General features: G+C 45.0%; 1 protein-coding gene across 1 annotated transcript in view; it reads left to right on the plus strand.

Moving 5' to 3' along the window:
* The window catches only part of DOCK5 (dedicator of cytokinesis 5), a 173,760-nt gene that overhangs the window by 126,259 nt on the left and 33,492 nt on the right, over positions 1-14,009 (plus strand). Inside the window, exons 36-43 of the mRNA XM_012662922.1 lie at positions 418-537; positions 3,612-3,701; positions 5,362-5,466; positions 7,160-7,301; positions 8,274-8,355; positions 9,334-9,418; positions 9,869-9,955; positions 11,740-11,916. Of these exons, the coding sequence (XP_012518376.1) occupies positions 418-537; positions 3,612-3,701; positions 5,362-5,466; positions 7,160-7,301; positions 8,274-8,355; positions 9,334-9,418; positions 9,869-9,955; positions 11,740-11,916 (888 nt within the window). The remainder of the gene's footprint in view (positions 1-417; positions 538-3,611; positions 3,702-5,361; positions 5,467-7,159; positions 7,302-8,273; positions 8,356-9,333; positions 9,419-9,868; positions 9,956-11,739; positions 11,917-14,009) is intronic.

Raw genomic sequence — 14,009 nt, forward strand, 5'->3', positions numbered from 1 at the left:
TGTAGTTTTTCAGTTGACTTCCTTGTATTGTGAGGAATACAACCATAATGTTTGCAAATGGTGCTAGTTTTACCTTCTCTTATCCATTTTTATACTCCTAATTTGTTTCTTTTATCTGGTTGTGTTAATGATGCCTTCAGTACAACAATAATCATGTTGGTTGGCAGCCTCACTTCATTCCTGACCTGGGAATGCCATGAGTGTGTGTCCGTTTGGCATGATACTTGTTTTGGAGCTTGCTTGGGTATATGTCTGTATATGTGATTTTTGTGCTTAATAAATAATCTAACATAAGATATGGATGAGTCAAATATACATACAAACTTTTTTTGGTTTTTTTGGCTGAATATTTGCTGCATTGATCTCTTTAATTGATTTGTTGCATTAACCTGTTTTGTTGCTTTGGTTTGATTTTAGTGGTCTGACAAGCCCTGTGTGCCACATTTGCTTCAGAGGGACAGTTACTATGTCTATACCCAGCAAGAGCTTAAAGAGAAGCTGTATCAAGAAATTATCTCATATTTTGACAAAGGCAAAGTGAGTACTGGCTGTTTTTGTACTAGGGGAAGGAGGAAAACAGCTGCTCTATTGCAGTGCAATTCTGATGCTAACCATCCGGACTTAGTGCAGACCACACAAGTTAAGGGCACCGTCCCCAGCAGGACGTCCCACACCGAAGATGCCAACCATAAGTTTGGAGGCTTTCCAGACCATCTGCACTTCTGACCAACTGCCCATAAATTTTGGAGGTTCCCATGACCCCCTCAGCTTTGATGATTTGCCAGAACAACTAACAGAACACAGTAAAGTACTACATTTAGGGATTACAGTTTTATTATAAAGGACATAGATCAGGACCAGCCAAATGAAGAGACATATAGGGCAAGGTCTGGGAGGATCCCAAAAACAGAGTTTCTGGGTCTTCTGCCCATGAACTTGGGGCACACCACCTTCCTGGAAAATAGATGTGTTCTCCAACCAGGAAGCTCGCCTGAGCCTTAGTGTGCAGAGTTTTTATTGGGGTTTCATTGTGTAGGCATATTTGATTGGTTCATAGTGATTGCACTTGATCTCCACTCCCTCCCTTCTTTCCTGGAGGTCAGGCTGATACCATGTGGCTCAAACCCCAGCCCTCTAATCACATGGTTGGTATTAACATTTCTGGCATAGCCAGCCCCTGTCCTGAGACCATCCAGGAGCCCACTGTGAGTCACCTTGCTAGCATAGATTTGGGTGCAGTCTTGGGGACCCACCAGGAATAGCAAAGATATTCCTATTACTTGGGAAATTCCAAGGGTTCAGAACTCCCTGCCTAGAATTGAGGTCAATGACACGTAAATTCTTTTTTATACAATAACTTGTGATGTACTCTTTATCATCCCCTTGTGTGTCTTTGAATTCTGATATTTTTTAATAGGAGAGAACATGAATCGATAAATTAAGGTGTGAAGGGCCATAAGGATCATTCATCTGGCGCAGACTTACCCCAATACTGAGTAGAATGGGCAGCCCAGAGCCCTATTCTCCAAAACCACAAGTTTACCTTTCAATTGTTGCTGGGCCCATCAGCTTCTGTGCATTCTCGAGATAACGTTGGTGAACACGTGCACACCAGACCCATGTCCCCTGCCTGACACCACAGGCTGTAGACAACCACAGGGGCAGGAAGGCAAAATAAACATAGGAACTGTGTCAGGGTGTCGTGGAGTCCATGGTCAACTGGAGAAGGCATGTCCAGCTGAAAAACCTTTTAAATTAAAAATGGAAAAATATATATAGAGAAAAGGGATCGGGAGAGAAAGAAAGAAAAATGTTTTGTGGTATCCAAACAAAACAGATCCTGGATTCAGTCCGTTTTAGATGCCTGGATGGTTCACGTGGACGGCCCACTTCCAGCCACCGCAGTTGTTCTATCAATGGAACCTGTTAATTAAATTACTAAATAAGTAAATAAGCCAAATAATCATCGAGATAAAATTGCCATTATCTATTTAGTGCTAAACTGTTTAGGATGGTTTTTAGATGTCTCCTCTAATTTAGTTCTTCCTGTAACCCTATTAGGAGATAATATCTCTGTTTTACAGGGGAGGAACTTGAGGCCCAGATGGCAAGTGAAGCTCAGACTTTTTGATCTCTGCAAACTTTAACCCTCTTAAAAATTATTGAGGACCCCGGAACACTTTTGTTCATGTGGGTTATATCTGTTAATATTTATATTCTTAGAAATTAAAGCAGAAAAAATTTTAAGTATTTACTTGTTCTTTTAACCATAATAATAAACCTGTTTATTACCTGTTAATATGAATCATATATTTATGAAAAATCACTATAGTTATCAAAGAATTAGTGATATGAGTGGCATTATTTTTGCAAATTTCTTTAATGTCTGGGCTAATAAAAGATAGCAGGACTCTCTGATTTGCTTCTGTATCTGTTCCATTGTGATGTTACACATCATGGAGCCTCATGTATATTCATGAGAGAGTGTGAAAAAAGGACAATAGTATTATTGTATTATTAGGAAGATAGCTTGGACCTCATCGACCCCCTGAAAGGGCCTTGGGGACCTCCAAGAGCCAGAGACCACACTTTGGGAACCGCTTTGCTAGACAGTCTTCCTGTCTCTTATGTAACTTAGCACTTGGGGAAGAGAAAAGGGGACTCGGGAAGGCCATGTGACTGGATTTCATTGGTGGTGGTGACCGGCTTCCTGCGCCAAGTCCAGCTGATCTAGAATGGTTTCCAGATGGCACATCTCAGAGCCTCTTCAGTGACCCAGCCCTGCAACTTCAGAGCGGGCAGATTTGACAAATGATGCCTTTATGAGATTTAATTTTAGACCGTTTCACAATTGTTTGTGGGCTGCGCATACATTCCTTCAGCAACCAGAGAGGATGGGATATAGCACTTTGTTCACAAGAATGAAGCAGGAAGTGAGCAGATGCTGTGTTTTGAATAATACCCATCTAAGAGGCATTTCATGAAATACAGAAAGGATTAGAAGGCTCGATCCGGGATGCTGGCCTCAGACACCAGATATGTACATTAGCCTATAACTCACATGGTCGTTAACGCTCTAAGGCATTTCCTAAAACTCCCATCCACTAAGTAAAGACATGAAAACGTAGCTCGCCAAATCCCACGCAACAGTGCTGTTAGCGTCTTTTCCATCCTCCCACAAACAACCTACCTGCTCACACACACACCCCCCAGAACCAGAGTCCCATAGAAGCTTCCTTCCTCCTCCAGGAAGACTCCCATGCTCTCAGAACCTGGGCTTTAGAAATGGTTCTTCTCTCCTTTCAGTTGTCCACGCTTTGCCCTTTAAACTCAGTCTTCCTTTGTCTGGGGACACGCACGTGGTATCCTTCATGTTCTTACAGACCGAATCACTGAAGATGCAAGGCAGCCAAGATCCCTCACGATCTTTATGATGTCAGGAAAGAAATCCCTTGGATCATCCGTTGATCCAAGGGATGAAGCAGTCGGGAAGATCTGCAGAAACTCAGCCCACCTGCCCGCTCATTCCCGGTGACTCTCCCGTGGCTTTTGCAGCTGGATCAATGACTGCTTTGTTCTACACTTTTAACCCTACTTTTCTTTTCCTGAAGATGTGGGAGAAGGCAATCAAACTGAGCAAAGAGTTGGCCGAGACGTACGAGAGCAAAGTGTTTGACTACGAGGGTCTTGGCAATCTCCTGGTGAGTCTGGCTCAAGTATGTTAGGTCTCCAACGGGGCTGCTAAAATTAGCGTTCACCAAAATGTTTTTGTACGTTGAAGAAAGTCGGGAAAAATGGTGTTCTTTACAATGGAAAAGTAAACCTTGCTGGAAATAAAAATGAAAAAGAATGTGGTCCGAAAGCTTAGACCGTTATTTCTTCACATTATCCTTCATGGAAGGCTCCAGTCTCTGGGGCAGGCAGGGTTGCCTCCAAAGGGCGGTAGATACTGAGCCTCAGATATCAGTGACTTGGAGCTGCTGTCCTCTGCACACCTTTCAGGGACCCCTGTCTGCAGCTCTCCCTTCCTTCCTGGTGCCATTTGGAAGGTCTTTTTGTGGATCTTCCGTATTCCCAGCCATCATCAGAGCAAAACAAAAATGGCAAACCCAATATTGCATTTGATGATTTTTAGTGGACGAGTTACAAAAGGTCAGGTCGCCTGTTGTTAATGTTACGGCAGGCGTCAGTGACCGGTCCCAGGGGAATAACCGAGCGGCCCGCAGAGAGTTGGAGGGTCAGAAAGTTTTATTGCCGGCAGCCCAGAAGAGATAAGCCTCCAAATTCTGAGCACCTCTTCCAGATTTTTGTCAGGTTTTATACTCTTTTTGGGGGGGTTAGTCTTATCCAATAACACACAAGTATAAAAGTTAACCAATTGGTAAAAGGATTAAAAGTTAGCCAATTAATAGTTTTTACATGCAGTACAGTTATGATAGGTTTGCAGCTTCACTTAGCTGTTTTGTGGTTTTAGCTTGCAGGACTGACAGGTGTCAGCGTCTACTTTAGCTGCTTTGTGGTTTTAAGCAGAACTGGCATGGAAATTTCCCTAACATTATGGAATAATAATTTATTTTGAGGAGCTATTTGTCAAGATCACCTTGTATTAATAAAAAAGGTACCAGTGTGCTATACCAGCTCCTGCCATGACATGCAAAAATATTCACATATTTTATCAACAGAATTGCACTGAGATGTTAGTAATGTAACATGTTACTCATCTAAGAAAACCTCTGACAGAGACTGTCACCTAGAAAGAGTAGTGCGATAGGCATGCTAAACATTGTGGTGGGGCGGTTAGGGACCGCCCCATATTCCCCTTGGATCTGGCTACCTACCTACCTACCTACCTTGCTTTCTCTGAGCTGGGAAGCCACTCTCCTGGTGAAGAATTAAAGATAGAGGTGGTACCAGATGCCAAAAAACAGAACGCCGCCACCACCTTCTGGGCACTTACAACTGAACCAAAGACTTTAATCCAAACCACTGCACAAACTGGAATGTTCTTTATTGTCTTTTCCCATGTGGCTCCTTAAGCAGCTATCCTTTTAGAGGTCCTGATCCCGCTTCGAGAAACTGCCGAAAGCTGCCCTGCCTCCCTGTGCAGAAGAACGAGCGTGCGCAGGCGCTTCTGCACACAGCCTCGGGGATTCGGGGCCCTCGGAGGCGCATTCATGAACCCCAGGTCCAAAACCTCTGATCCAAGAACAGGAGAACCCTCTCGCGCATATGATGTTTCCCAAAGACCTTTCACTTCTCTGCGTTACATGGGAAACAGCAAAACAAACAGTGTGATCTCCCCCCCATCCCCCCGCAGTGTCCTTGTAACCTCCCAGTGGAATGTCTTGTTTTGTTTTCCAGAAAAAAAGAGCCTCGTTTTATGAGAACATCATTAAGGCAATGAGGCCTCAGCCTGAATACTTTGCTGTTGGATACTACGGCCAGGGCTTTCCCTCTTTCCTACGGGTAAGGAACCTGAGGGTGGTCCCCAAGGCCATTAGGCCGGGCAGTGTGAAGGAGGGAAGATGCTCATTTCTTTTCCAGATGGGCAACAGTGTGTTAGCAGCTGCTGACCCGTCTTCTCGCCGTGGGAGGTCCCGGAGAGAAACCACTTCCTGAGTGGCCGGCCCCTTCACCCCACACCCCCGAACACCCCTGGCGTTCTGCCAGGTCTTTGTGAAATGACTTTCCCCAGGTGGGGGAATGAAAAAGGAAAAAACAGAACCATTCCTCCACTTGCCAGTGGCTGAGAGTCAGGCTGGGGAAAAGCAAGGACTGACTTTTAGTTGCTTATTGTATTTCCAGCCAGGGCTAGTTTGAAAACAAGTATCCCAAGAGCAAGACTGCAAGAGTTTCCCCAAAATAAGAAGAGCAGTTTTGGGGCACTAACCAGTGATGAAGATGGTATTTTTCTTCCATCTCAAAATTGTCTATAATGTGATACTGATTTTACGGTTTAAAAATCAAAAACTCTTATCTCTTACAAAAAGGAAGCCTCTTTTAGAGCTGAGCTTTGCTTAAACATATATCATCCATCTGCTTTCACCTAATGTAAAAAGAAAAAGTGATAAAAGGAAGCAATTTACGTTCTTAACAGCGCCTAATGAGGAGACAATTCATTTGTTCATTCAGTCAATATTTACTGAATGTCTGCTCTGTGCCAAGCACAGACAAGGCATTGGAAATATCCTGTTGATTACATTCAGATGTGGTCTCCATCCTCGTGGATAACAGGGGAGATGTTAATAACCTATGAATGTGAAATTTAGACTGTATCCAAAAAAGGTATCCTGTGCTGGAAGCATCTGTAGCCAGGGAGCATTTACCCAAGTGAAATAAAAACCTATCTTTTCACAAAAATTGGGCTCAAGAGATCCTCCTGCCTAACTAAGCCTCCTGAGAAGCTAGGAATACAGGTGTGCACCACCACGCCCACCTAATTTTTTTTTATATTTTTTTGTAGAGACAGGGTCTCGCCATGTTGCCCAAGCTGGTCTTGAATTCCTGGGCTCAAGAGATCCTCCTGCCTCGGCCTCCCCAAATTTTGGAATTACAGGCGTGAGCCACTGCACCTGGCCTGAGAAAATAGTATTTAATGCTCTTATTTTCTATGAGGTTTCAGGATGGCTGAGGACTGCTGTCACCTGTGCTGTTGCTGTATCACTATGTGATACAGTGTTACACTTACCATCATCTTATCTGAAAGCAGTGCTATTTAAAGTGCTGGTCTACAAACTGTTACTGGATCACGACTAAGATAGATAAGAGTTTTTACCTGAATGTAAATTAATGCATGCACTTCTTTCATTGAAAATGTCTTGCTGTGACAAATATCAGCATGCCTGGTAATGTTGTGCATTTAAATTAGGGTGCAAGCCCCTTTTTTCCAAGCAGACTGTTTGCAGACTGGCCCCGGTCCGTGGGCCACATTATGAGGTGCACTGGGCTGAGTATTTTTTATGCCTGTGACTTTAACTCTGCAAATAAACCACAGCGCTGGTCAGATTCGATGGTTGCTGCAATGGGTATTCAACGAGAGCTCAACGATGGTGGACTGAACTTTGGCCGGGGAGTACAGTGGCTCCCCCAGTACCTAGAATTCCAGTTGCCTCTTCACTCCTCCTGTTTAATGATTTCCCGTACTGCCTCTGACCTGCAGAATAAAATCTTTATCTACCGGGGGAAGGAGTATGAGAGGCGAGAGGACTTCAGCCTGAGGCTGCTGACGCAGTTCCCCAACGCGGAGAAGATGACCAGTACCACGCCCCCCGGAGAAGACATCAAGTCGTCCCCGAAGCAGTGCATCCTTGCGGTGGGGAAGAAAGACCCAGAGGCTCTTCGCCCTGGTACAGCCCCAGCTGACCCAGAGAAGCCAGGGGTTGCAGTCCCTTCTTTGCAGACAGAGGTGTCCTGTGTCCACAGACCACCCATTTAGATATTCTGCTGCAGGTTCCCATCGTATGTAAAATATTTGGGACCCTAATACATCCTCAGCTGGTGGTTACGAAGTCATTAAAGGGGAGAGCTGATAAGCAGATCTCTAACGTGAAAGGATACGTTTTGAAGCCAGATAGGGAGCTTGACTAGAACATAGACGTCCTGTTCTGAATTCTGGATTCTGTTACAGACTTTGAAACAGTGTATCTCTGCACTGGGGGTGATGGGGAGAGCTGTTTCTAAGAGGAGATCATTAAATCAGAGGAGGAGCCCTCACTGCTGAGCTGGTTTTAAAGCCTGACTTCACCACTTACCAACTGTATGATGTTGGGTTTTAACCCCTTTGTTTTCGTACTCTTCATCTGTAAAAGAAAAATAATAATATCGGTCTTGTAGTGTTGTTGTGTATATTGGAGATACATTTTCAAAACACCTAGTGCAGTGCCTGGCTGTGGCACTGGATAAACGGACGATATCCAAAGATAAAAGCAGTTCCTGTTGCCTGGGCTCTGGCATTCAGAGGGATGTTTGTGCAAAAGAAATTATGTAAAACCAATTCTAACCACCTATTTCCTGATATCTCATGCATGCCTGTTTCCCTAAGGCGAGGATGTTTGCCAGGTGTCTGACCAAAAGAAACGTCCTAGGATTAATCCCTGAACGAGGCATTTCAGTGATATACGTGGAAACCCCATTTTCAATGCAGTCCTGGCATTCGTGTCAAAGGGAGCGATTGGTGCCAGTGGCATTTCTGGCAGGGAAGTGGGAAGAATGGGGGGCCCTGCTGCCTGACACCTCGTAGCCCGGTTCCTTTCTTTCCTTAACGAGCGTCTCAGACATGCAGTGCTTCACCGTGAAGCCCGTGATGAACCTGCCGCCCAGCTACAAGGATAAACCGGTTCCAGAGCAGATCCTAAAGTGAGTGGTTCTTTATTTAAAAAAAAAAAAAAAACAAACAACATAGCTGGTTGCTGTGGCTCACGCCTGTAATTCCAGCACGTTGGGAGGCTGAGGCCTGTAATCCCAGCATGTTGGGAGGCTGAGGTGGGCGGATCACTTCAGTGCTTGAGCTAGGAGTTCAAGACCACCCTGGGCAACATAGCAAGATCCCATCTCTACAAAAAAAATTTTAAAAACATTAGCCAGGGATGTAGTCGCTTATAGTTTCAGCTACTTGGGAGGCTGAGGCCGGAGGATCACTTGAGGCCAGGAGTTTGAGGCTGCAGTGAGCTATGATCATGCCACTGCACTCTAACTTGGGCAACAGAGCAAGACCCTTTCTCTTAAAAAACAAAACAAAAAAACTCTTTTGTGTCTCTCCCACCCTTTATTAGAAGTACATAAAAACCCAAGCCTTAAATTCATTACAGTTTGGAAGACCTGTCTATTTTGAGTGTAAGATAAAAGCTTAATAATTCAAACGGATGTGGGGGGGAGTTTGTTTTTTTAGGCAGAGGGAAATCAGGAATTTCACTGATAGGTTTCAGATCCCTGAGTTTTTTAGATCCCTGAGTATTTTCACTCAGAAACATCCCTGGAGGATTAGGTCCCAGTGACTGAGGGCCTCATCCCTTCTCTTGAGAAGCTAAGTGTTAATGGGATTGCTAGAATTTTTATAAAACTGTACAAATGAGGTAACAAATTTGGGTGTCAGTACATATGCCTTTTACGGTTGTGAGCTGCGAAATACATTCATAAACTGTATGAAAGTAAGATGCAAAGTAAAATCAAATCATGCACTGCCTCCAGCCTTCAGTGTGGAGACTGTTGGTTGTGAGGCAGCTCAGTGGGTAGAACTCAGCCTGGGCAGATATGTCCCAGGTTTTGCTGAAGTCAAATCAGGGAGTGCTTATTCGAAGAGAGAAGTTACAGCCTCGTTGCCGTGTCTTGCTCCAGCTACTACAGAGCCAATGAAGTGCAGCAGTTCAGATATTCCCGGCCGTTCCGGAAAGGAGAAAAGGACCCGGACAACGAATTTGCTGTGAGTCCACCCCTTTTTCCCTCTAAAACAAGGTAGAATGGACATCCAAAAGGGAGGCCTTCCACCTCGCTGGCAAATGCCCGCAGAAACAGTGGCACCCCTGGGAACAGAGGCTTCCCCTGCAAATTACCTAGATTGCAAGTTACCATCTCGATAGAAAACTCTACATTGGGAGTCTAGAAACTGAGCTCTGCTCCTGGGCCAGCTGCTAATAGGACCTTGGGCAAGTCACACCTGTCTGGGCCTCAGGCTTCCATCTGTAAGGTGAGAAGTCCCAAGTAGATGATCTCTTTCAGCTTTAAACATCCGGAATCCTTAAATTTTATGAGAAAGTGCGGCCCATTCACTTAGGAGGCATTTGGGAATGGAATCTCACTTCACTGAACCCAGGAGCTTGGCTGTTTTGCCTGGGAACTGACCAGCATTCCATGTTTTCCTTCCTGCCACCAGACCATGTGGATTGAACGGACCACGTATACAACTGCCTATACCTTTCCCGGGATTCTCAAGTGGTTTGAAGTCAAACAGATTTCCACAGTGAGTCCTTTCAAATTGGAACTGAGAAAAAAACTTAGTCTCCAAATATAATCACAGCCTTTGTTCGGTGCCCTCCGCAGTTTGCACCAGCGTGGCCAGCCTCCTCTGGCCAACTTTGTTTTTCAAAAGAGAAATAAAAGGCATGCTTGTATTATAGAGCTCCTTTGTAAAACTGATGTTACAACACCAACCCTAAAGGTTACTCACAGTGAATGACTCTTTTGTGCCCGGAGGAGTGTTGTCTCCTCCCTGATCCCGCCAGCCGCAGAGGCATGTTTGGAATGCCTCTTCGGAGCTTCCTGCCAGTTCTGTCTTCTCTCCCAGAGCCCTTTCTCTTCTTTTATTCTCAGCTCATCACATCACCGATCACCCCAGACTCCTCCCTCTTCATCTTTGCCAGAAGTTGCTTGTTTTACCTTTTCAATATTTATTAAATCTGTTTTATTTCTAACCTTCTAATTGGCCTCCCTGCCTTGGTCCGCTTTCCTAACCGCCTCTGTGCAAATCCCGTTGAGTAAACCCGACCATTTCATTCATTCTCATGCTTAGAGCCCTCCGTGGGCTGCCCGGGGCTGGAGTATGAAGCCCATGCTCCTTAGCACATGCACATAAAGCCTTAGTGACCCGACTCTTCCCGCATCTCCTAAGGAATCTCTTGGAGCAAAACTGCTTGTTCCATGCTGTTTCAGTCCTCCATGACCTTTGGATCATGTTCTCTGTGTAAAATGTCCACTTGCCACTCTTGAACCTCACCTAGCTCCTGTGAGATTCAGTTTAGCCACTACCTTCTCCATGAAGCCGTCTCTGGAACACCCAGGCTGCGTTAGAGGGCTTGTGCCTGTGTGTCGCACCCTGGGCATGTTTCTGACCTACCATGTTTACATGTCTTGACCCCCCTAAAACCACAAGCTCCTCCCAGCTGTGAAGCGCATCGTAATCACTTTTTTAACTATGGCGTGTGGCCTGGTACTTAGCATAAGGCAGGTGTCCGAGAACTATTTCTGGAACAAATCTGAACTGAAGTCTGATGGGTCATAAATCATTATTCTTCAAGCATAGATGTGATTTTTGGACAGAGACTCGGAGTCAGTCTGGAGTAGGAGGTCAGCTCGCTGGTGATGGGTAAAACGAAGAGGAGATGGTTCTTCTCAAAAGCTGGTTTTGAAGGCATTTCGTAGGAAGAGCTCTCTCTAAATCTGTGCAGTGTCTTACTTCATTGTCATCCAAAATTCAGCCAGAACCGTCTAATACCTCCCGTTATTTCTGACCTGTGTTAACCACAGGATCCGTGCCAAGGTTATTTACGTGTGGTCCGAATCCTTGGCTTCCGGCATCACTTGCCTTTTCTCATGAGGACGTATCAGACGTTCTGCCCGTGGACATTCTTGGCTGTGCAGAAATGTCTCAGATCTGATATCTGATATTCTGCTGTCACTGACCTCACAAATCACCGAGGAAGCTTTGTCTAAGAACTAATCCTAACCACAGCTCCAGTGTTTTTTTACTCAGGTTTTCTGTAGCCACTCTGCCCCGAGGAATATTCCTTCCCATAGCTCCAATTTCGAAGTCCTCATTCTGCTTCCGAAGGAGATTTTAAGTAGCTTATTTTGCATCTCACCACCCTGTCTGTGGAATCCTAATAAGCATGACCTTGAGCAGCGACACTTCCCTCTTGTGTAACTTACGGGTGTGTCACGACTCTAGAGGGGACTGGTTGAACTTTTCTTCTTTCTTTGCTTGGAGCTGGCAAAACGTCCTCGTCCCCCATGTGCTCTGCCACGCAGGAGGAGGTCAGCCCTCTGGAGAACGCCATCGAGACCATGGAGCTCACCAACGAGAGGATCAGCAACTGCGTGCAGCAGCACGCCTGGGACCGGTCGCTGTCCGTGCACCCGCTGTCCATGCTGCTCAGCGGCATCGTGGACCCTGCCGTCATGGGGGGGTTCTCCAACTACGAAAAGGTGGGCTGGGCCCCAGAACCCCACTTGTGGCCGTTGTGCCGCTGGTGAATTCGTGTCCTGCAACTTCTCTGAGAGATGCTCTCTCTCCTCTCTATATGAACAGGCACGTAGAATTGATGAAAAGATGGGCCCTGACCTCACACCGCTCATAGCCAGGGGTGCAGAGCGAGGCCTAGCAAACCCTCCCTAAAGTAACCCACTGTGCCTCTGGTCGCTTCACCTGCTGTCCTCTCTCCCACTGCCCCCGCCCCCTGAGAGGTGCAGAGTAAACGTGTGGACCCAGAGCCACGACGCTCTGGAAGGGAAGCAGCGTCTCTGGGGAAGGCAGAGCCACTCTCTTTGGAATTAGCTCCTAGGAACCCCCTGCCCTGACTTGCTGTGCCATGAGTTGTAAGGACAAATGGTGGCCCTAAGTCTACAATTAAATTAGCTAAGTCTTTTATCTGTTACTCCAAACAAACATAAAAGGAGAACTCGGCACAACTGCATCCCTCGCGTAGGGTGTGGATGCAGCGCCATCTAAAATGCAGGTGATGCATTCGGTGTGTGTTAAGTGCGATTCATAGAGGCAGGATTTTTCATTGTTATGGTATATGTTCAGTAGCTAAATATTTTTGGAGTCGTCACCTTGAATATAGAGTAACATTTGGCAAGGAAACCCCCATGGAGTCTCCTGGTCAGTTGGGAAGAGCGAGTGCTAAGTGGGTTGGCGCTCTGGTGTCCATGTGTCCTGGGAGGAACAGGGGCTTTGTGGTCAGTCTCCCGCAGGACATGATTCTGGCTTCCCATTGGCTGCTGTGTGCTCTTGGGCAACATACTTCACCTCTCTGAGCTCCACATATCTGTAAAGTGACAAAATTACCTAGCTCACAGGATTGACTGGAGGATTGAGGGAGACCTCCTATACATAGGGGCCATCATGCAGTGCTTGCATGGAGCTCAGGCTGCACCAGCGTCAGTTTCTTCCTGCCTCCATCTGTCTGCTTGGAGCAGAATGTGTAATTGAAATGTTCTTCATGAGTGGTGCCACCAATGCTCTGTCGCTGCTGCTACAATAATCTTCATTCTTCCGTTTTCCTTTAACCTTCTAGCCTTTTTTAGTCTTACTATACTCAACAGCTGGGAAAGACTCAGTGCCAGAGAGAAATCCCAGTTTGCCCACGTCATGTTTCAATAATAATAATACCCAGTATTACAATGGAAGTCAATGCAAAAATCGGATCCAAAACATTAATACAAGACTTTTTAAATACTATAACGTTTTAGTGTGTACTTTTTCATATACGCTCCCTGGAACTGATTTTCACATGTTTTTCCCAAGTATTGATTTTTACAGAATGCCCCTAAGCCACAGATTTATATATGCCATTCTCTGTGAATAATATATAATTTCCTATGAAGTTTTTCCCATGTGATAGTCTTCTAATTAAAATGGAAAAAAAAAAGCAAGGATATATAAACACATAAATTTCAGGACTTTTGGCTTAAAACGCTAATTTATACTTTAATATGTATGACTTTGTACATTTCTAAACATAAGAAAAAGGTAAACTCATTCATCACTAGGACCTATTGCGATCAACTGAGAAACCCATCACTGCATACTTGATGTAGATGACCTATTTTAAGGCAGCTCTTTATTCGTCCCCTAAGTGATAGGAACACAGGAGCTGTGTGCTGTGATTCATCAGCCTATTCCGTTATGAGGCAAAACTCTGCTAGAAAAATGAATTTCGGGGCACTCTGCTCTGATGTTCCCTGATTAAACCAGTCAATGCTTTGGGAATTTCAGTGTGGTTTATCATTTATCAAAAAATTGTTTTAACTTTCAAATATTTAAACTTCTCGTATACCTAAAGGTAAAGTGGATGGCAGCGTGAGTAAATACTACTTTTTTGTTTATGTTGACCCTCCTTTTGGATGGGATTGTGGCTAGAATGAGCTGCTATGTGGTTGTATTGTTCATGCTTCCTTTTTTTGTTATACTTGGACTATGTATGTTTTTATTCTCTGTTTTGTTAGTTTGTTAAGGCTGCTGTTTGGGTTCCCCAAACTAGGTGGCTTAAAACAGCAGAAATTTATTGTTTCACAGT

Source organism: Propithecus coquereli, unplaced genomic scaffold (assembly GCF_000956105.1).
Source record: "Propithecus coquereli isolate 6110/MARCELLA unplaced genomic scaffold, Pcoq_1.0 Scaffold79, whole genome shotgun sequence".
Lineage (NCBI taxonomy): Eukaryota > Metazoa > Chordata > Mammalia > Primates > Indriidae > Propithecus > Propithecus coquereli.